This window comes from Tamandua tetradactyla, chromosome 6 (assembly GCF_023851605.1).
Source record: "Tamandua tetradactyla isolate mTamTet1 chromosome 6, mTamTet1.pri, whole genome shotgun sequence".
NCBI classification, from domain to species: Eukaryota; Metazoa; Chordata; class Mammalia; order Pilosa; family Myrmecophagidae; genus Tamandua; species Tamandua tetradactyla.
The window spans coordinates 138286092-138307165 of NC_135332.1; the positions used below are offsets into that span (position 1 = coordinate 138286092).

Here is a 21074-nt window from a genome sequence, read left to right on the forward strand (position 1 = left end):
TTAAATACATGAAATAAATGAATGATTAGAAAGACAACGAACAGTTGGACTAAGAATTCCCTATCTAGAAAAATAGACATAGGGGCCAAAAAAGTCTTCTACTAAACTTTGTTGGCTGGGAAACAGATTGTACTTATGGTTCCATTTTGAAATTTCTGAAAGATGTACTGTTTCTCTCCTGTTTTCAGTGATGACAAATATCCTGGATATAGCAAACTTTATAGCTTCATCTTTTATAACTCTAAAATTTCCTCTTTTTTCTTTAAAACAATGTGAGTTTATTTTAGATTTCTAGTTTTCATATTTGTTTCTAGAAAGATCTTTCTGATCAATCATATTTTCTACAGCATATTAGTCAGGGAATCTGTGATTGAGTGTTTTCCTGTTAGACTATTCAGTCTTCTCTTAGGGAAGAATTGTTCTCCAATTTGTGAGTAAAAGAGCTATGATACAGAAATGAACTGCTTAAACAGATATTTTGAAATGAAAAGAAGTTTCAGTTGCCTAAAGGAATGTTTAAATCTAATGTCTTTTTAACAAAATCATAGTTCTTATTTATTTTAAAAGAAGGATTTCTAGAAAAGGTAAGGTTGTGATTTATAAACTTATATTTTCCCTTCCATACCATATTTAGTATTTTCCTGTGTGTCTTTTATCATTTCTATGTTATATATTTTTCTTTCTAATAATTTTTTAATTAAAAAAGTAATGCATACATGTTACAGACATGGTAAAAAACAGTTGCTAGTGCAAATTGGTATACAGCGAAAAATATAAAGTATATTTCCCTCTCATCTAAGTCTGCCATTCTTATAGTTCCTCTACCACATTCCCCTCATCCCCAGTCCACTATTGTTACGAAGGACTCTGAACTTTGTGACTGGATTCAAGAATAGTGTATACTCTTCTTTTATGTTACATTTTATTTTCTATTTTTCGTTTAACCACAATTATTTTTCTCTACTTTGAAAGCATTCCACATAACTTTTTCCTTCCTTCCTCCCTCCCTCCCTCTCGTTCATTAAGGTAAAGGGAAAAAATTTTCTCTGTTACTTTGTTATTTATACCTAGCCACTCATCTGATACCCAAGAGTATACAACAAGAATAAAACACCTATATGCAAATATTAAGGGGGTTCTAAAAAATATTAAGGATTCTGCAAAGAAAAAAAAAACAGGTTAGCTATGGTGTTTTCTTGATCCTTTATTTTACAACTCGATTTTTTAAAAATGCAGTTATATTGAGATATATTCACATGCCATACAAACCATCTGAAATATACAATCACTGGTTCACAGTATCATCACATAGTTGTGCATACAGCCCCATGGTCACATTTAGAACATTTTCATTACTTCAGAAAAGAAATAAAATAGAAAAGAAAACCCTAATCCTCCCATACCCCTTATCCCTCTCATATTGGCACATAATATTGGTTAGGTACATTTGCTACTTTTGATAAATGTGTTAAAATAATAGTATTAACTATAGTCCATCGTTTGCAATAGTTGCAATTTTTTCCATATACCCCTTTATTATTAACTTCTTATAATAATATTGTACATCTGCTCTAATTCATGAAAGAACTTTTTTATATTTGTACAGTTAATCATGGACATTGTCCACCACAGGGTTCATTGTGTTATACATTCAAGTGTTTTAATGTCCAGCTTTTCTCCAGTGACATTCATAATTCTAAACTTCCCCTTTCCATTACACTTACACACTATTTCAGTACTGTTACTTAGTCTTGGCAATAACATGCTACTGTTACCTCTGTCCATTTCCAAACATTTAAGTTCACCCTAATTAAACATTTTGCTCATATTAAGCAGCTGCTCCCCATTCTTCAGCCTCATTCTATAACCTGGTTAACCTATATTCTAGATTTTATGTCTGTAGTTTGCATATTATAATTAGTTCATATCAGTGAGATCTTAAAATATTTGTCCTTTTGTGTCTGGCTTATTTCACTTAACATATTGTCCTTAGTTCATCCATGTTATCACATGCTTCAGTGCTTCTTATTGCTGAATAATATTCCATCGTTTGCATATATCACATTTTTTTTATTCATTCGTCTGTTTATGGATACTTGGGTTGCTTCCATCTTTTAGCAATTGTGAAAACGCTGCTATGAACATCATTGTGCAAATGTCTGCATCCCTGCTTTCAGGATCTTCTGGGTATATCACGAGTAACAGAATTACTGGGTCTTAAGGCAACTCTATAGTTAGCTTCCTGAGTAACCACCAAACTGTCCCCCACAGTGAGTATATCATTTTATACCACCAACAGTGAATAAGTATTCTAATTTTTCTACATCCTTTCCATCACTTGTAGTTGCCTGTTTGTTTAATAGCCACCATTCTAATAGGGGTGAGATACTATCTTGTTTTGGTTTTGGTTTGCATTTCCATAATAGCTGGTGAAGCTAAGCATCTTTTCATGTGTCTCTTAGCCATCTATGTTTCTTCTTTGGAGAAATGTCTATTTATGTCTGTTTTCCATTTTTAAATTGGGTTGTTTGTCTTTTTGTTGTTGAGCATTTCTTCATGTATGCAGATTAAACCCTGATCAGATATATAGTTTACAAATATTTTCTCCCATTGAGTCAGTTGCCTTTTCTTCCTTTTGAGAAAGTTCTTTGAAGCACTGAAGTATTCGATTTTGAGGAGTTCCCATTTATCTGTTTTTTTCTTTTGAACAATTCAACATTTTGTAGAGCAGAATTGCCAGCCTTTCAGTCAACCTCTTTCTCCCTGACCCCCTCCTCTCTCCTTTTCTTTTGTTTAAATTATCTTAAATGTCACAAAAAGTTGCTAATGTAGTACAGAGAATTCCCATGAGCTCTTCATCTAGCTTCCCCCAATGATAATATCTTACTTTACCAGAATACATTGTCAAAACCAGTTAATTGGCACTGGCACAAAACTATTAATTCAGGTACAGAGCTTATTCAAATTTTCCCAGTTTTTACATTCACTCTTTTCAGATGGGTCAGTAATTATATAGTTCTATGAGTTTTTATCATGTATAGATTCCATAATTGATACTGAACTGTTCCATCACAACAGAGAAACTCCCTCATATAATCCCTTAATAGTGATACCCTTTCCTCAGCCTTAATCTCTGACAACCACTGATCTTTGTCCTCTGTCACTATAATTTTATCGAGAATATATATATATATATATATGGATCACATAATATGTAAGTGTTTGAGAGGGGCTTTTTCCACTTAGCCTAATGCCTTTGGCTCCACCTAAGTTGCTTAATGAATCAGTAGTTAATAGTTTGCTCCTTTTCATTGCTGAGTGGTTTTCAAGTAATATATATTAAACACATATTTGTATTTTGCTTCCAATTCTTGAGGCTAGACCTCATGGTCCCAGCTACGTTAAAATATCTAAGCTCAGCTCTTCTGTGGAGTTATCATGAACCATCTAAAGACATTTATGGCACATTACTGAAGCCCACTTAATTTGTCACTTAAGTCATATGTATAAAAAATTCATAGTATAGACATAGTGAAAATTAAGTGAGTAAAGTAAGAGGTAGTCAAGATTGCGCAGAATTTTGGTTCATTGAAGGAAAACCTTAGCTTATTGTCCAGATGGTGTTTGACCATCTTCTATCTTCAAATTTATTTTCACTGCATGTACGTAGAGTAGTTTCTGAATAAAACGTTGGCATTAGCAGTTTGTTGTTTATTATAGCTTGTCCCTAGCATTCCCAAAGTAATTTTGAGATCTCATGTTGGTTAATTAAGCTGGAGCTAGATCTGAGCCTTCATTGATTTCCAAAGCTGGTTTTCTATGATGGTTTCAGGCCTGGTTCTTATAATTCTGGTTGTTTCACCCTGAACGATTTCTAGGACACTTTCCCTTATTGCTATGGTGATAGGAAAAGCAGAAACATGTCTTCTGTAAGTGCTGAGCCCTTCTTTACATTACAGTTGGTATACTGTGACCAACTGGTGGAATTTTGCACCTTATATTTTGTTCTTTGATCTTAACCTAATTCAGGATGCTGGAGAATTCTTATATCTGTTGATGGTTGAGTTGAGATACTGTGGCTTAGGAATTTATTGAGTACAGTAAGCTGAGTCTGAAAGATTTAGCTTGAGAGAACACACTTCTTTCTTAGATTTCTTGCCCAGAGCCTTATTCTACTTCTTAACACTGCAGCTGGTACAGAAATTGGGAATAAATGAGCAGATCCATGGAGGGAAGGAAGGAAGAGAAGAAGGGGGAAGGTTTGTAGGAGTATGCTGCAGGGTGTTGGATTTGTTACAGACTTGGTGTCTAACTACAGAATCACTTGGTAGAATTGACATCTTGAATTTATTTAGTCTTCCAATCCATGAACACAGTATGCCCTTCCATCTATTTAGGTATTCTGTGATTTTGTTTAACAGTTTCTTGTAGTTTTCTTTGTATAGGTTTTTTGTCTCTTTAGTTAAATTTATTCCTAAATATTTTATTCTTTTGGTTGCAATTGTAAATGGAATTCGTTTCTTGATTTCCCCCTCAGATTGTTCATTACTAGTGTATAGAAACACTACAGATTTTTGAGTGTTGATCTTGTATCCTGCCACTTTACTGTACTCATTTATTAGCTCTAGTAGTTTTGCTGTGGATTTTCTGGGGTTTTCGACAAATGATATCATATCACCTGCAAGCAGTTAGAGTTTTACTTCTTCCTTTCCAATTTTGATGCCTTGTATTTCTTTTTCTTGTCTAATTGTTCTGGCTAGAACTTCCAACACAATGTTGGATAACAGTGGTGATAGTGGACATCCTTGTCTTGTTCCTGATCTTAAGGGGAAAGTTTTCAGTTTTTCCCCATTGAGGATGATGTTAGCTGTGGGTTTTTAATATATTCCCTTTATCATTTTAAGGAAATTCCCTTGTATTCCTATCCTTTGAAGTGTTTTCAACAGGAAAGGATGTTAAATTTTGTCAAATGCATTTTCTGCATCAATCGAGATAATCGTGGTTTTTCTGCTTTGATCTGTTGATATGATATATTACATTAATTGATTTTCTTATGTTGAACCATCCTTGCATACCTGGGATGAATCCTACTTGGTCATGGTGTATAATTCTTTTAATGTGCTGCTGGATTCAATTTGCTAGAATTTTGTTGAGTATTTTTGCATCTATATTCATTAGAGAGATTGGTCTGTAGTTTTCTTTTTTGGTAATATCTTTGTCTGGCTTTGGTATGAGGGTGATGTTGGTTTCGTAGAATGAGTTAGGTATCTTTCCCTCCTCTTCAATTGTTTTGAAGAGTTTGGCAGGATTGGTACTAATTCTTTCTGGAACGTTTGGTAGAATTCACATGTAAAGCCATCTGGTCCGAGACTTTTTTTTGGGGGGAGCTTCTTAATGACTGATTCAATTTCTTTATTTGTGTTGGTTGGTTGAGGTCCTCTATTTCTTCTCGAGTCAAAATTGGTTGTTCATGCCTTTCTGGGAAGTTGTCCATTTCATCTACATTGTTGCATTTATTAGCATAAAGTTGTTCATAGTATCCTGTCATTACTTCCTTTATTTCTGTGGGGTCAGTGGTTATGTCTCCTCTTCTATTTCTGATCTTATTTATTTGCATTCTCTCTCTTCTTCTTATTTTCAGTCTTGCTAAGGGCCCATCAATCTTATTGATTTTCTCGTAGAACCAGCTTCTGATTTTATTGATTTTCTCTAATTGTTTTCATGTCTCAATTTCATTTATTTCTGCTCTAATCTTTGTTATTTCTTTCCTTTTGCTTGCTTTGGGGTTATTTTGCTGTTCTTTCTCTAGTTCTTCCAAGTGGACAGTTAATTCCTTGATTTTTGCCCTTTCTTCTTTTGATATATGGAAATTTGGGCAATAAATTTCCCCCTTAGCACTGCCTTTGCTGCATCCCATAAATTTTAATTTGTTGTGTTTTCATTTTCATTTGCCTCAAGATATTTACTGATTTCTCTTGTAATTTCTTCCTTGACCCAGTGGTTGTTTAAGAGTCTGTTGTTGAGCCTCCACATATTTGTGAATTTTCTGGCACTCTGCCTATTATTGATTTGCAACTTCATTCCTTTATGATCTGAGAATGTTTTGTATGATTTCAATCTTTTTAAATTTATTGAGACTTGCTTTGTGACCCAGCATATGGTCTGTCTTGGAGAATGATCCGTGAGCACTGCTGTTGTGGGGTGTAATGTTCTATAAATGTCGTTAAGTCTGATTCATTTATTGTATTATTCAAATTCTCTGTTTCTTTATTGATGCTCTGTCTAGATGTTCTGTCTCTTTGTCTCTTTTAACTGTTTTACATTTGAAGTCTAATTTGTTGGATATTAGTATAGCTACTCCTGCTCTTTTCTGATCATTATTTGCATGAAATATCTTTTCCCAACCTTTCACTTTCAATCTATGATTATCCTTGGGTCTAAGATTTGTTTCCTATAGACAGAATATAGGAAACTGTTTTTTAATCCATTCTACCAGTCTGTGTCATTTGATTGGAGAGTTTAATCTATTAATATTTAGTGTTATTACTATATGGGTAGTACTTTCTTCTACCATTTTGCCTTTGGGATTTTATATGTCTTATCTAATTTTTCTTCTTTTACCTTTACTGATAGTCTTCATTTCTACACTCATCTCTCTCCTGTCTTTTTGTATCTGTCTCTAGTGTTCCCTTTAGTATTTCTTACAGAGCTGGTCTCTTGGTCACAAATTCTCTCAGTGATTTTTTTGCCTGATAATGTTTTAATTTCTCTCTCATTTTTGAAGGACAGTTTTGCTTGATATAGAATTCCTGGTTAGCAGTTTTTCTCTTTTAGTAATTTGAATATATCATCCCACTGTCTTCTCGCCTCCATGGTTTCTGCTGAGAAATGTATACATAGTCTTATTGGGCCCCCCTTGTACGTGATGGATTACTTTTCTCTTACTGCTTTCAAGATTCTTTCTTTTTCTTTGACATCTGACATTCTGATTAGTAACTGTCTTGGAGTACATCTATTTGGATCTATTCTGTTTGGAGTACGCTGTACTTCTTGGATCAGTAATTTTAAGTCTTTCATATGAGTTGGGAAATTTTCAGTGATAATTTCCTCCATTAGTTTTTCTCGTCCTTTTCGTTTCTCTTCTCCTTCTGGGACACCTACAACACATGTATTCATGCGCTTCATGTATCATTCAATTCCCTGAGTCCCTGCTCATATTTTTCCATTCTTTTCCCTGTATTTTCTTTTGCTTGTCATATTTCAGGTGTCCCATCCTCTAGTTCTCTAATCCTATCTTCTGCGTCTTGAAATCTGACGTTGTAGGTTTCCATTGTTTTTTTTATCTCTTCTACTGTACCTTTCATTCCCATAAGTTCTGTGATTTGTTTTTTCAGACTTTCTATTTCTTCTTTTTGTTGATTCCTTGCCTTCTTTATATCCTCCCTCAATTCATTGATTTGATTTTTGATGAGGTATTCCATGTGTGTTTGAACATTCTGAATTAATTGTTTGAACTCCTGTATCTCATTTGAATTGTTGGTTTATTATTTTTTGCTGGCATCTAGACACTTAATTACCTTAATTAGTTTTTTCTGGAGACTGTTTTCACTTCTTTTACCAAGGATTTTCTTCCTGGATGGCTTTGTTATCTATCTGTTCTTTGACATTCAGTTGAGCTTATTCTGGACCACTGGCTTAGGTTTTGTTTAACAGATCAGAATTTTTAAGTTCTTGTTTTTTGTTGTGCATGTATGGTGTCTTCCCCATGTTATAAACGCCAGCCAGATCTTCCCAGGCCAAACTGGCCTCCTGTCAGAACGAAAGAGTCACCTGCGTTAGTTTTCCATGAGGGTGAGATGCAGTAGTTTGAAAGACTTTCCTGTGAAGCCTATGGACTCTGTGTTTTTCCTATCCTGCCCAGTATGTGGCACCTGTCTGCCTGCAAGTTCCACCAGCATAAAGTGATGCTGTCCCTTTAACTCTGGCAGACTCTCCCTGCTGGGGTCATTGTGGAGACAGAGGAGACGTTGTAGGCTGGCTTTAAATCGCCTCAATTTTCCAAAACCTGGGGTCTCAATTCCTTGAGGAAAGGACTCCATCTGAGCTAGGCCCCACCCCTCTACTGGGGAAGGCACAGACTCCAGACAAGTTCTCAATATCAGTTCTGTCTAGGTCTGGGGCATTTGCAGCCTGAGAAGCCCTGCCGCTGTATCCAAAGGCAGTCAGACTTTTGTAGAAATGCAGCCACAAAAGGAAAGAGAACAATCCTTCTCAGAGCAGGACCCCTGTTCCTCAGGTTTGCCAATCAAGAGCATAAGTTGGTATGTTGCTTTGTGTACCTTCAGATCCTATGTGCCCCCTTCTTTCCTTCAGGGCCCAGACCCTTTCAAGTATTATGGGCTAAACAACCCAAAAAATCTGTTTTTTTTTTCTTTTTTCTTTTTCCATCAGCCCTGCCCCCTCAGAGCCGGGGCAACAGTCAGCAACCTCTGTTTTGACCAGGTTCAGCTGAGCTCTGGGTCTACTGTTAGTAGTGAGAATTTGTGAATTAATTCCACAGTTGGAGCTTAGTTGCGCTCAGCCCCTGCTGCTGGTTAAGTCCCTTTCCTTTCCCTTCTTGGAAGTGGCCTTTGGGGGAGGGTCGCCCGCTGCCACGGCTTAGGGAACTCACGGTTCTGGGGGGCGGGCTCGCAACCAGTCCAGCTGGTCCAGACTGGGGTATGCTGTGTGTCAGGTTGCTGACGTGGCCCCAGTAGTTGTTCTGTACTGTTTCTGGCTGTTTAGTAACTGCTCTGGAGGACAAACTAAATTCCACACCTCGCTAAGCTGCCATTTTGGCACTCTATCAATGCAATATACAAAATCACTTGGGAGATGACTTTTAGAAGAATAGAATTTATTTTAGCCATATAGATTTGAGGGAATAGTAATAGATCCTTGTATCCAATAATTTAACAGAAGAAGACTGCTAATAGTTTTATTGGGTTGACAATGCAAACATTGTGGAGAGGAAATGAAAAAAAGTAAAGTCCTGGGCTGTAGAATAGGCAGAGACATAAATTGAGTATTTAATGAAAGCTCTTAGAAAAATATGAAGTACCTTTGAAGTGAAAATATTATTTTCCAGGATGAAAGAAATTACTTCCACAATAACAAAAGCTCACCAACCAAGTCTAAGTAAAGGTCGTTTCCTTATATTTATTCCTCTTTGGGGATGAAAGAATATTGTACTTGATTTTCTTTTTCTGAAATTCTTAATACAATATTAAATAAGTGATTATTTTCTTTCTTTTTAGAATGTGTTCTCTATAAAAGGATTTAATAACAATTATGCAGTTAAAGTTTCAATAGTTGTATAGCTTAAGGCTAAATCACTAAAAGAATTGCAACTTTGAGATAATAAGCCCATAGATTTTTATAATAATAAAATGATTGATATTTAGTTTCTTTCTTTTGTTTTCCCTAGAGGTTTTGCTATTTGTTGATGAGTGCTTCAACTTATACTTTTATGATGATGTGGGAATACAGCCATTACCTTCTATTTCTTCAAGCAACATCTCTATTTCTGCTAGATAACTTTTCAGTGGAACAAAGTGATAAGGTTTGGCATTTTGAAATTATGATTTTAAATTCAAAGAATAAATGGTGGTGTATCTTAAAACTACTTAGTTTTTTTCTCTCTTTTTAATTTTTTATTAATTAAAAAAATTACAAGAAATACAAACATTCCTGACACATACACTCAGCAATTCACAGTATCATCACATAGTTGCATATTCATCATCATGATCATTTCCCAGAACATTAGCATCAGTTCAGAAAAAGAAATAAAAAGACAACAGAAAAATATAACAAACAGAAAAAAAAATTTTACATGCCATACCCCTTACTGATCCCTTTCATTGATCACTAGCATTTCAAACTAACTCTATTTTAACATTTGTTCCCCCTATTTTTTATTTTTATTCCATATGTTCCTCTCATCTGTTGAGAAGGTAGGTAAAAGGAGCATCAGACACAAGGTTTTCACAATCACACAGTCACATTGTGAAAGCTATATCATTATACAATCATCATCAAGAAACATGGCTACTGGAACACAGCTCTACATTTTCAGGCAGTTCCCTCCAGCCTCTCCATTACATCTTGGATAACAAGGTGATATCTACTTAATGCATAAGAATAACCTCCAGGATAACCTCTTGACTCTGTTTGGAATCTCTCAGCCATTGACACTTTGTCTCATTTCACTCTTCCCCCTTTTGGTTGAGAAAGTTCTCTCAATCCCTTGATGCTGGGTCTCAGCTCATTCTAGAGTTTTTCTCAATCCCTTGATGCTGAATCTCAGCTCATTCTGGGATTTCTGTCCCACGCTGCCAGGAAGATCCACACCCCTGGGAGTCATGTCCCATGTAGACAGGGGGAGGGTGGTGATTCTCTTTGTTGTGTTGGCTGGAGAGAGAGGCCACATCTGAGCAACAAAAGAGGTTCTCTTGGGGGTGACCCTTAGGCTTAATTTTAAGTAGGATTGACCTATCCTCTGTGGTGTTAAGTTTCATATGAACAAACCCCAGCCTATAGCTGAGCTGGGGGCTCAGCCTATAGCTTTGGTTGCCCACACTGCTTGTGAGAATATCAAGAATTCATCTTGGGGAAGTTGATTTTTCCCCTGTTCTCACCATTCCCCGAAGGGGACTTTGCAAATACTTTTCCACTCACTGATAAATCACTCTGGGATTCATCAGGGCATCACCTGGACAAACCAACAAACTCTCATGTCCTATACAAAATTCCATGTACGTAAGGTGTTCAATCAACTATCTACATAAGTTATATTAGGAGATGCACTAGTCAAAGTATGGATTTGTACCAAATAAACATTTTTTGCTTTAGTCTCACACGTTAGTTGAAATTTTAAAATATTAAGTACCATCTGTTTTCAGCACACTGCAGTAATGACATTCTTTTGTTCTTCCTCATGCAAAACATTTTTTAAATTTGTACATTTAGTCATTATCATTATATACTCTAGGCATTCCTAGATCACACCATCTCAATCTTTATCGTCTATGTTTCTTTGTGATTTCATTAATGTCCCAGCCCTCCTCCCTCTATCATTCTCATATGCAGCTTCATTCAGTGTTTTAACATAATTGTATTACGGTTAGGTAATATTGTGCTGTCCATTTCTGAATTTTTATATTCAGTCCTGTTGCACAATCTGTATCTCTTCAGTTCCAATTACCCAATATCTTACCGTATTTCTATCTCCTGATGGTCTCTGTTACCAAGGAAATATTCCAAGTTTATTCACTAATGTCAGTTCATTTCAGTGAGACCATATAGTATTTGTCCTTTTGTTTCTGGCTAATCACACTCAGCATAATGTCCTTAAGGTCCATTCATGTTGTTACATACTTCATAATTTTATTCTGTCTTACAGCTGCATAATATTGCATCTTATGGAAATGTCACAGTTTGTTTAGCCACTCGTCTGTTGATGGACATTTTGGCTGCTTCCATGTGTTGGTAATTAATAATGATGCTATAAACATTGGTGTGTAAATGTCCATTTGTGTCCTTGGCCTCGTGTCCTTTGAGTAGAGACAGCATATAGATGGGTCCTGTTTTTTAATCCATTCTGCCAGACTATGTCTTTTGATTGGAGAGTTTAACCCATTAACATTCAGTGTTATTACTGCATGGGTAGTATTTTCTTCTACTGTTTTGCCTTCTGGATTTTATATGTCATATCTAATTTTCCTTCTTTTTACCTTTACTCATAGTCTTCCTTTCTACACTCTTCTCCACACCTCTCTCTTCTGTCTTCATATCTGTCTCTAGTGCTCCCTTTAGTATTTCTTGCAGAGCTGGTCTCTTGGTCACAAATTCTCTCAGTGATTTTTTGTCTGAAAATGTTTTATTTTCTCCCCCATTTTGGAAGGAAAATTTTGCTGGATATAGAATTCTTGGTTGGCAGTTTTTCTCTTTTAATAATTTAAATATCTTATCACACTGTCTTCTCGCCTCCATGGTTTCTGCTGAGAGATCTGCGCATAGTCTTATTGGACTTCCCTTGTATGTGATGGATTGCTTTTCTCTTGCTGCTTTCAAGATCCTCTCTTTCTCTTTGACCTCTGACATTCTGTTTATTAAATGTCTTGGAGTATGTCTATTTGGATTTATTCTCTTTGGGGTACGCTGCACTTCTTGGATCTGTGATTTTAAGTCTTTCCTAAGAGTTGGGAAATTTTCAGTGATAATTTCCTCCATTAGTTTTTCTCTTTCTTTTCCCTTCTCTTCTTCCTGGACACCCACAACACGTATACTCGTGTGCTTCATATTGTCTTTCAATTCCCTGAGTCCCTGCTCATATTTTTCCATTTTTTTTCCTATCGTTTCTGCTTCTTGTTGAATTTTAGATGTTCCATCCTCCAGTTCAGAAACCCTATGCTCTGTCTCTCGAAATCTACCATTGTAGGTTTCCATTGTTTTTTTCATGTCTTCTACTGTGTCTTTCATTCCCATAAGTTCTGTGATTTGTTTTTTCAGACTTTCAGTTTCTTCTTTTTGTTCTTTCCTTGCCTTCTTTATATCCTCCCTCTATTCATTGATTTGGTTTTTGTTGAGGTTTTCCATGTCTGTTCGTACATTCTGAATTAATTGTTTCAGCTCCTGTATGTCATTTGAATTATTGGTTTGTTCCTTTGACTGGGCCATATCTTCAATTTTCCTAGTGTGATTGGTTATTTTTTACTGTTGTCTAGGCATTTAATTACCTTAAGTAGTTTATTCTGGAGATTGCTTCATTTCTTTTATCTAGGGTTTTCTTGCTGGATGAATTTGTTGTCTATCTGTTCTTTGACATCCCGTTTAGCTTTATCTGGACCTTTAGCTTAAGTTTTGTTTAACAGAAGAGAATTTTTCAGTTCTTGTTTTGTTGTTTCTTGCCCTGCTTGTGTTTTACCTTTCCCCACTCCCCACACTTAGGAGGGTCTACTTAAATATTATAGACCCCAGCCAGATTTTCCCAGACCAAACTGGCCTCCTGTCAGAAGGAAAGGGTCACCTGCGTCAGTTTTCCCTGAGGGTGAGACCCAGCAGGTTGAAAGACTTTCCTGTGAAGTCTCTGGACTCTGTTTTTCTTATCCTGCCCAGTATGTGGCGTTTGTCTGACTGCAGGGCCCACCAGCATAAGACAATGCAGTACCTTTAACTTTGGCAGACTCTCCCTGCTGGGGGTGTGGTGGAGGCAGAGGAGAGGTTTTAGGCTGGTTTTAATGGCTTCAAATTACCAAGCCCTGGTGTCTGAATTCCTTGATGGAGGGATTCCACCTTGGTGGGGCTCACCCCTCCTCTGGGGAAGGCACAGGCTCCACACAAGCCCCCAAGAAGAGCTCACTTCTGCCTATGCCTGGGGCAGTTGCAGCCTGAAAAGTCCTGCTGCTGTATCCAGAGGCAGTCAAGCCTTTGTAGATACACAGCCACAAAAACCTTTGTTTCCTTCTTTTTTCCCCCCTTTTTCTGTCAGTCCTAACCCCTTGGTGCCGGGGCAAAAATGAGCAACCTCCGCTTTGATCAGGTTCACCTAAGCTGGGGGCCTATGTTTAGTAGTCAGAATTTGTTAATTAGTTCCACAATTGGCATTTGATTGTGCCCAGTCCCTGCTGCTGGTAAAGTCCTTTCCTCTCCCCTCTGGGAAGTGGCCTGTGGGGGAGGGTCACTGACCGCTGCAGCTTTGGGAACTCACAGTTCTAGGGGGTGCTTGCAGCCAGTCCAGCTGGTCCAGACTGGGGTACGCTGTTGTCTCGTCACTGACATGGCTCCAGGAGCTGTTCTGTTCTGTTTCTGGTTATTTAGTAGTTGTTCTGGAGGACGAATTAAAATGTGCACATTGTTAAGCCGCCATCTTGACCCCGAAGCCCTTCTCCTTTCAGAACTATTTAGTTTTTAAGGTTTATTGTGATGTTTGTATCTTAAGACCATTTTTCTTTTAAGGTTTACTTTGAAGAGAAGAGTTTTAATAGGTTCTGATTTACTTATTCAAAAATTGCTAAACTCATTCTCCCCCAGTCCTTTTAGAAGCACTTTGAAATCCCTTTAAACCTGTCCTGATTAACCAAAATCACCCTTGTGCTTCCTCTCCATTTCTAGCCATTCCTTCTTTCCCTTTCTGTACATAAATCATGTACAGAAATGTATGCTTATGCTATATATATGGTTTATGAAATGAATATTAATATTCCACCACCTGGGCTGAGAAATAGAACAACCCACAAGCATCATCTTGAATTTGTACCCAGTCACATCCTGCTCCCTTCCCCACAGAGACTCACTATCCTGAATTTTGTTAATCCTTTCCTTTTTCTTTGTTTTTTTAATCAGCTATGTATATATTCCTAAAAAATACATTGCAAATCATATATTGTTTACTTTTGCCTGGTTTGCTTTTGAGATTAATCTGTGGTTTGATATATAGGGCTATAGTTCATTCGTTTTTAAAAAACTTCTGTGTTCTGTTATTCATGGACGTTATGTTTTTTCCAGTTTGTTGTTCATAGGATCAATGCAACTATAAGCATTCTTATACATGTCACCTGTCACACATTGCACAATTTCTCTAGAGTATTTACCTGTAAATGGAATTATAAAGTTATGTGCATATTCAACCTAATTAGATAATACCATGTCTTTATGCAAAATAGTTATATCAATTTATGTCTGTACCATTAGGAGATAAAGTTTCCTGTTGTTCTTTTTCCTCATCAATATTTGGTTCCTTTGTTTCTTTTTTTTTTTTTACCCTTTCTTATCCTTTTTCCTTTCATATACCAAATATTTGTTAAAGATTTTAGTATGTTGTCCAAACCAGAAAGTTGGGAATCTTCTTGTTCTTCTCCTCATTTTCTTCATCCCTTATACTCAGATGGTCCAGAACTTTTAATGAATACCAAACATTTAGGTTATTTCAACAGAGAGAATTTGATATAAATAATAGTTAACCAGGTATAAAGTTGTTAATTTGTTAATTGAATGACTAATAAGTATCATAGAGGTAGCAGCTGTTGGCCGTAGCTAGCACTCCTAGAGCTGAGGGAGCAGAAGGAAGAATCTGAAACTATTAACACTTAGAAACTTAGAGAAAGAGTTTTTCTTCGACCTGTAAGCTCAAAGATGGGCGCTGTGGAATGGGGACCCACACCTCTAAGGATGGGGCTCTGGCTGGCTGGACCTGGGATTTCTGGGCTAAGAGGATGTGATGAAGATGGTTCTTCAAGAGATAGGAAAACTACAGCTGCTTTCAGCTGCTTCAGTAGGAAGGAACTGCTTTGTTGGGGTGAAGAAGGTTGCTGAAGTGATACTCACACTAACTGCAAGAAGACTGGAAGCAACAAGTTCCTTCTTCCTTCAACCTTATGGTCTCCTTCTAGCATTCTCTAATTTCATAGCAAGCCAAGTGGAAAAGTGGAAATGTAGTATATAGAGTCCCAGCCCTCAACCTTATAAGGCAGAGAAGAGTTTATTTGGAACTGATAGATGGTTACTCAGTAACTTACACACATCTTTGGAACCAACACCCAAATCAACAAATAAAACTTCACCAGCAGCTGGAAGACCCCATCATGTCCTCACTCCCAGTCATTTCTTCAGCCCCCCTATAAGAGTAGTCTCCATCCTACTTCTAACAGTGAGGTATTTTTTTAAAAAATCATTTTGGCTTCTTAAGGATCTTTCTTTTCCTCGTTTATCCTTTTCCTCCTCTTTTCTTCCTCCCTCTCACCTACCTTCCTTCCTTCCTTTTATTTTTAATATTCTGCCTTTTGATTTTTTTCCCCTAACTAATGCCTATATTTTGCATTATTTTCCCTTTCTAAAATTAAATTCATGACAGGTTAAATAATAATGCCATTTAATTTTAGGAAAGAAATTGACTAGGGTAATTTTCTTGGGAGATCCTCTGTTAGGCTGTCTGCAGAAATTTAACTTTCTTATGATCACTAAAGCAAAAGCAAAAATACTTTTCCATGGTGGTATGCTTCATGGCAGTACATTTTTACTAGGCAGGCTTTGGTAACTGATGTTAAAGATTATACTTTAAAAAATTCTTGTAATTTTTCTAAATATATGCATCAATTGATTTAATATCGGGACAAATGAAATTACAAACCAAATGAACTTGAGCCAGAGCCTGAGAGTAAAGGGGGTTTTTCCTGTCTGATTTAAACACTCATGGGTTTTTGTTTGTTTTTTCAACTTTTAAAATTGTATTATATAACATATACAAAGCAAAGAAAGAAAAAAGCAATAGTTTTCAAAGCCCTCTGCTACAGGTGTTTAGAGGACTGATTTCAGAGTTTGTCATGGGCTACTGTACCATCATCTCAGATTTTTCCTTCTAGCTACTCCAAAATCAGTAGGTGGCTAGAAGGAATAAATATTTTTTTATCACAATCAACTTTTTTCTTTTTTTGTGAAAAATAACATAGATATAAAAAAGCAATAGATTTCAAAGCATAGCACAACAATTAGTTGTAGAACAGATTGCAGAGTTTGGTGTGGATTACAATTCCACAATTTTAAATATTTACTTCTAACTGCTCTAAGATACAGGAGATGAAAAGAGATATCAATTTAATGATTCAGCAGTCATTTTCATTTGTTAAACCCTACCTTCTCTGTATAACTCCACCATCACCTTTGACCTTTCTGTCCCATTCTTTAGGGGTATCTGGACTATGGCCTTTCTAACTTTTTCATGTTGGAAGGAGCTGTCAGTAATATGGGGTAGGGAGATAGAACTAGCTGATGTTCTGGAGAGGCTGGGCCCTCCAGGTTTCAGGACTTAACCTGGTTTAGGGAACCATCTGAGGGTTGTAGGTTTCTGGAAAGTTACCTTAGTGTGTGGCATCTCTGTAGAATCTTATATATTGCCCTAGGTGTTCTTTAGGATTGGTTGGAATGGTTTGGCAAGTTATGATAGGTGGCAATGTCTAACTGAAGCTTGCATAAGAGTGACCTCCAGAGTAGCCTCTTGACTCTATTTGAACACTCTCAGCCACCAGTACTTTATTAGTTACACTTCTTTTCCACTTTTTGGTCAAGATGGAATTGTTGATCCCACAGTGCCAGGGCTGGACTCATCGCTGGAAGTCATCTCCTACATTGCCAGAGAGACTTTCACCCCTGAATCTGATTTAGACAATCCTGGTTTTAAGGTTCTTTACTTTGAGAAGAGTTTTTCCTATGAAGAAAGTGTTAAATTCATTATGTATCATAACATTAGAAATATGGATTGGACATTTTCTATAGCAAAATAATGGCTTAAATTATTTATTTATAATATATAGCTTAATTATGTATGCATAATTATATTTTACTATAATTGTAGTCAAATGTATTCTAAGAAAATATAATAAAAATATGTACAATAAAATTAATTTTATTCTCATTCATTTTATTTTTGTCCCAACAGGTTCATGAAGTTTATAAAATCTATATATTTTCTCTCTTTTTGGGATATTTATTGCAATTTGAGAATCCAGCTTTATTGGTATCTCCTTTATTAAGTTTAGTAGCAGCCTTAATGTTTGCTAAGTACCTTCAGGTAATTAGAATTGCGTTTTTATTACTCTTGTAATTAACTTGTAAATAATTATTTTTATATCTTATTTGTTTATATGATTTTTCCCCCACAGCTGAATGTGAAGGAAGGAACATTTATAGCCAAAATAATGAAAGTGATTAATTTTTACTTGGTGTGTATTCTGACAGTAACATTGAATATTATAATGAAGGTAAGTAAGTCTATCTGAAACTCAGTTAGTAGAGCAGATTGAATAATAAAATATACCAGGCTAAATTTTAATGAAAGTAGTGAGATAGCAATGTAACAGTTTTAGCAGTATAATTTTGAGTTGAACAATGATCATATCTAGCATTTTGTTGATATATTTAAAAGAGAAAAAAGAAGTATACCTCATTTACATTTAATTTAAAATGTCGTTACCCAGTTAACATTAACCAATATATGGAATAAATTATTGAGATAAGTAAAATTATTCCGAAGAGTGGGTAAGTAACCTGAGCTTGGTAGGATAAGATTGAAATTTTCTTACTACCTCATTATAGTTTTATGCTTACGTATAATGTAATGTAATTGGCTTCTGCCAATAAATCTCCTTGCTTCATTTTCAGACCATATATTTATAGTTTTGTTTTGTGGTCTTACTGTGTTTCCTATGCCTGGTATGGGACAAAAGTATATTGCTGTAAGATATTGTGTATCTTTGTTTAACTAGCTTTTTTTCTACTATAGATATTTGTCTCCCACAAAGAAAATGGACACATGTTGAAATTCCTTGAAGTAAAATTTGGACTAAATATGACTAAGTAAGTTTAGGTTATGTCAGTGTACCTAACTGCATACCATTTAGAAGATAAAGAACAAAATTACTCAATGGGGGAAGCGTTTATGTAATTATATTCTACTTAGAAAATAAAGAACATGTGTCTTAACGTAGAAAGTTATAATCTCTGGAAGCAATATTACATTAATATTTCTTTCCAGTTAAAACAATACTTCATATAGGTTTTTAATAAATTTGATGTATTTAAACCTTAATAACATTCCAGTATTTGAAGACTGCTTTCTCCTTTGATGAGGAACAGTGAACTAAGGTCAAAATAAAGACTTTAAATGAATAATGAGCCAAGGTAGTTTTAGCCACTATATCAGCAATATGTGTACATTAAGAAATAGTGGCAGGGGAAGCAGGCAGTAAGGTATTTATTTCATTGCAACAAATCTCATTTGGAGATTATAATAGTAAATTGGACCAGAAGCTGACTTTTAAAATCTAAAAATAGTGTTGTACCTTTTTTGTTGTTGTTGTTAAATACAGTTTTTTTAAACACCTAACATGAAATAAATGACTCTATTTCCAGAGTCCACTTGCATAACAGAAAATATAAATTTATCAACACATTTATCTAGTGCATTTAATATACCTTAGAGCCTTATTATCATTTCCTGAGGTTACATAGGTTTCTAGATATTGTGTATGGAATTTCATGTTATGATGACAAAGTGTTTGACATGGTTTAAATGAACACTAGAGAATTCTTCTGAAGTGAAGTCATATATATACATATGTATTTCCTAAAATAAAAGTAGCTTTTAAGAGACCGTGTGCTTCGTACAGGCGGTGACCATGTCTTTTGGGGGGCTATGTAAATGTCTGACACATAGCAGGCAATCAGTAAAAATGTGTTATGGATGGGTCAGTGAATATATGAATTTGAAAGAAGGCAACGTGGTTTTGTAGACAGAGCTGGAGCTAAGGATTTGGATAGATCCTAATTCTCTTGTCAGCTCAACCACTAACAACTACTTTTGTCACCTTATATAAATTATATACCATTTCAGATGCATGTGTTTTATGCCCCTCACTTGTTTCCTCATAAGTAGGGACTGTGTCTATCTTGTTCAACTTTTTATCCCTAGTTCTTAAAACACAGCCTGGCACAAAGTAGGTAGGGGCTCAGTAATATTGAGTGAATGAATAAATAGCTCTTAATTATATGTCTTTACTTAACTTTTTCTTCTAGTAGACTGAAAATTCCCTGAAAGAAGATACAGCGTTTTGTTCATCTCTGTTCCCATAGAGGCTGACATTTTGCTTGCCCATTACAGGACTTAGTAAATGGTTATTTTAACTATTGCTGCTAATACTATATATTTATATATATGAATGTGTGTGTATATATATATATATTTTATTATATAAAACATGTATTCAACATAATTTCCCATATTAACTGTCAAACATAAAATTCAGTGGCGTTAATTACATTCACAATGTTATACTTCCATACTACCAGCCATTACCAAAACTTATCACCCCAAATAGAACTCTGTACCAGTTAAGCATTGTCTCCCCATTCTCCATCTCTCCTACCCTTGGAAACCTGTACGTCTACTTTTTGTCTCTGTGATTTTGCATATATTGTTTCATGTAAGTGAAGTCAAACAGTATCTGTCGTTTTATGTGTGGCTTATTTCGCCCAATGTAATTTCTTTAGGGTTCATTCATATTGTAGCATTTCTCAGAACTTAATTCCTTTTTACCCCTGGATAATATTTCATTGTATGTATATATCACATTTTGTTTATTTGTTCATCTATTGAAGGATGTTTGGGTTGCTTCCACCATTTGGCTACTGTCAGTAGTGCTACTATGCATATTGATGCACAGATTCTGTTTGAGCCATATGGTAGTTCTATGTTTAACTTTTTGAGGAACCTCCAAATTGTTTTCTACACTGCTGTGCCATTTATTTATTTATTTATTTATTTATTTTTTCTTATTAATTAACGGAAAAAAAGAAATTAACCCAACATTTAGAAATCATACCATTCTACATATGCAATCAGTAATTCTTAACATCATCACAGAGATGCATGATCATCGTTTCTTAGTACATTTGCATCGGTTTAGAAGAACTAGCAACACAACCGAAAAAGATATAGAATGTTAATATAGAGAAAAAAATAAAAGTAATAATAGTAAAAACAAAACAAAACAAAACAAAAACCTATAGCTCAGATGCACCTTCATTCAGTGTTTTAACATGATTACTTTACAATTAGGTATTATTGTGCTGTCCATTTTTGAGTTTTTGTATCTAGTCCTGTTGCACAGTCTGTATCCCATCAGCTCCAATTACCCATTATCTTACCCTGTTTCTAACTCCTGCTGAATTCTGTTACCAATGACATATTCCAAGTTTATTCTCGAATGTCGATTCACATCATTGGGACCATACAGTATTTGTCTTTTAGTTTTTGGCTAGACTCACTCAGCATAATGTTCTCTAGGTCCATCCATGTTATTACATGCTTCATAAGTTTATCCTGTCTTAAAGCTGCATAATGTTCCATCGTATGTATATACCACAGTTTGTTTAGCCACTCGTCTGTTGATGGACATTTTGGCTGTTTCCATCTCTTTGCAATTGTAAATAACGCTGCTATAAACATTGGTGTGCAAATGTCCGTTTGAGTTTTTGCCCTT

The 21074-nt window shown here is 35.6% G+C and overlaps 1 protein-coding gene across 7 annotated transcripts in view; it reads left to right on the top strand.

Annotated features, from left to right (window-relative positions):
- Positions 1 to 21074, top strand: part of DPY19L4 (dpy-19 like 4) — a 127644-nt gene that overhangs the window by 39819 nt on the left and 66751 nt on the right. For 6 of the 7 annotated variants that reach the window (XM_077167234.1, XM_077167240.1, XM_077167237.1 and 3 more), the window contains exons 8-11: positions 9467 to 9601; positions 17474 to 17605; positions 17697 to 17795; positions 18317 to 18390. In XM_077167234.1, coding sequence (XP_077023349.1) covers positions 9467 to 9601; positions 17474 to 17605; positions 17697 to 17795; positions 18317 to 18390 — 440 coding nt within the window. The remainder of the gene's footprint in view (positions 1 to 9466; positions 9602 to 17473; positions 17606 to 17696; positions 17796 to 18316; positions 18391 to 21074) is intronic. The other variant, XM_077167235.1, reaches the window with a different exon arrangement.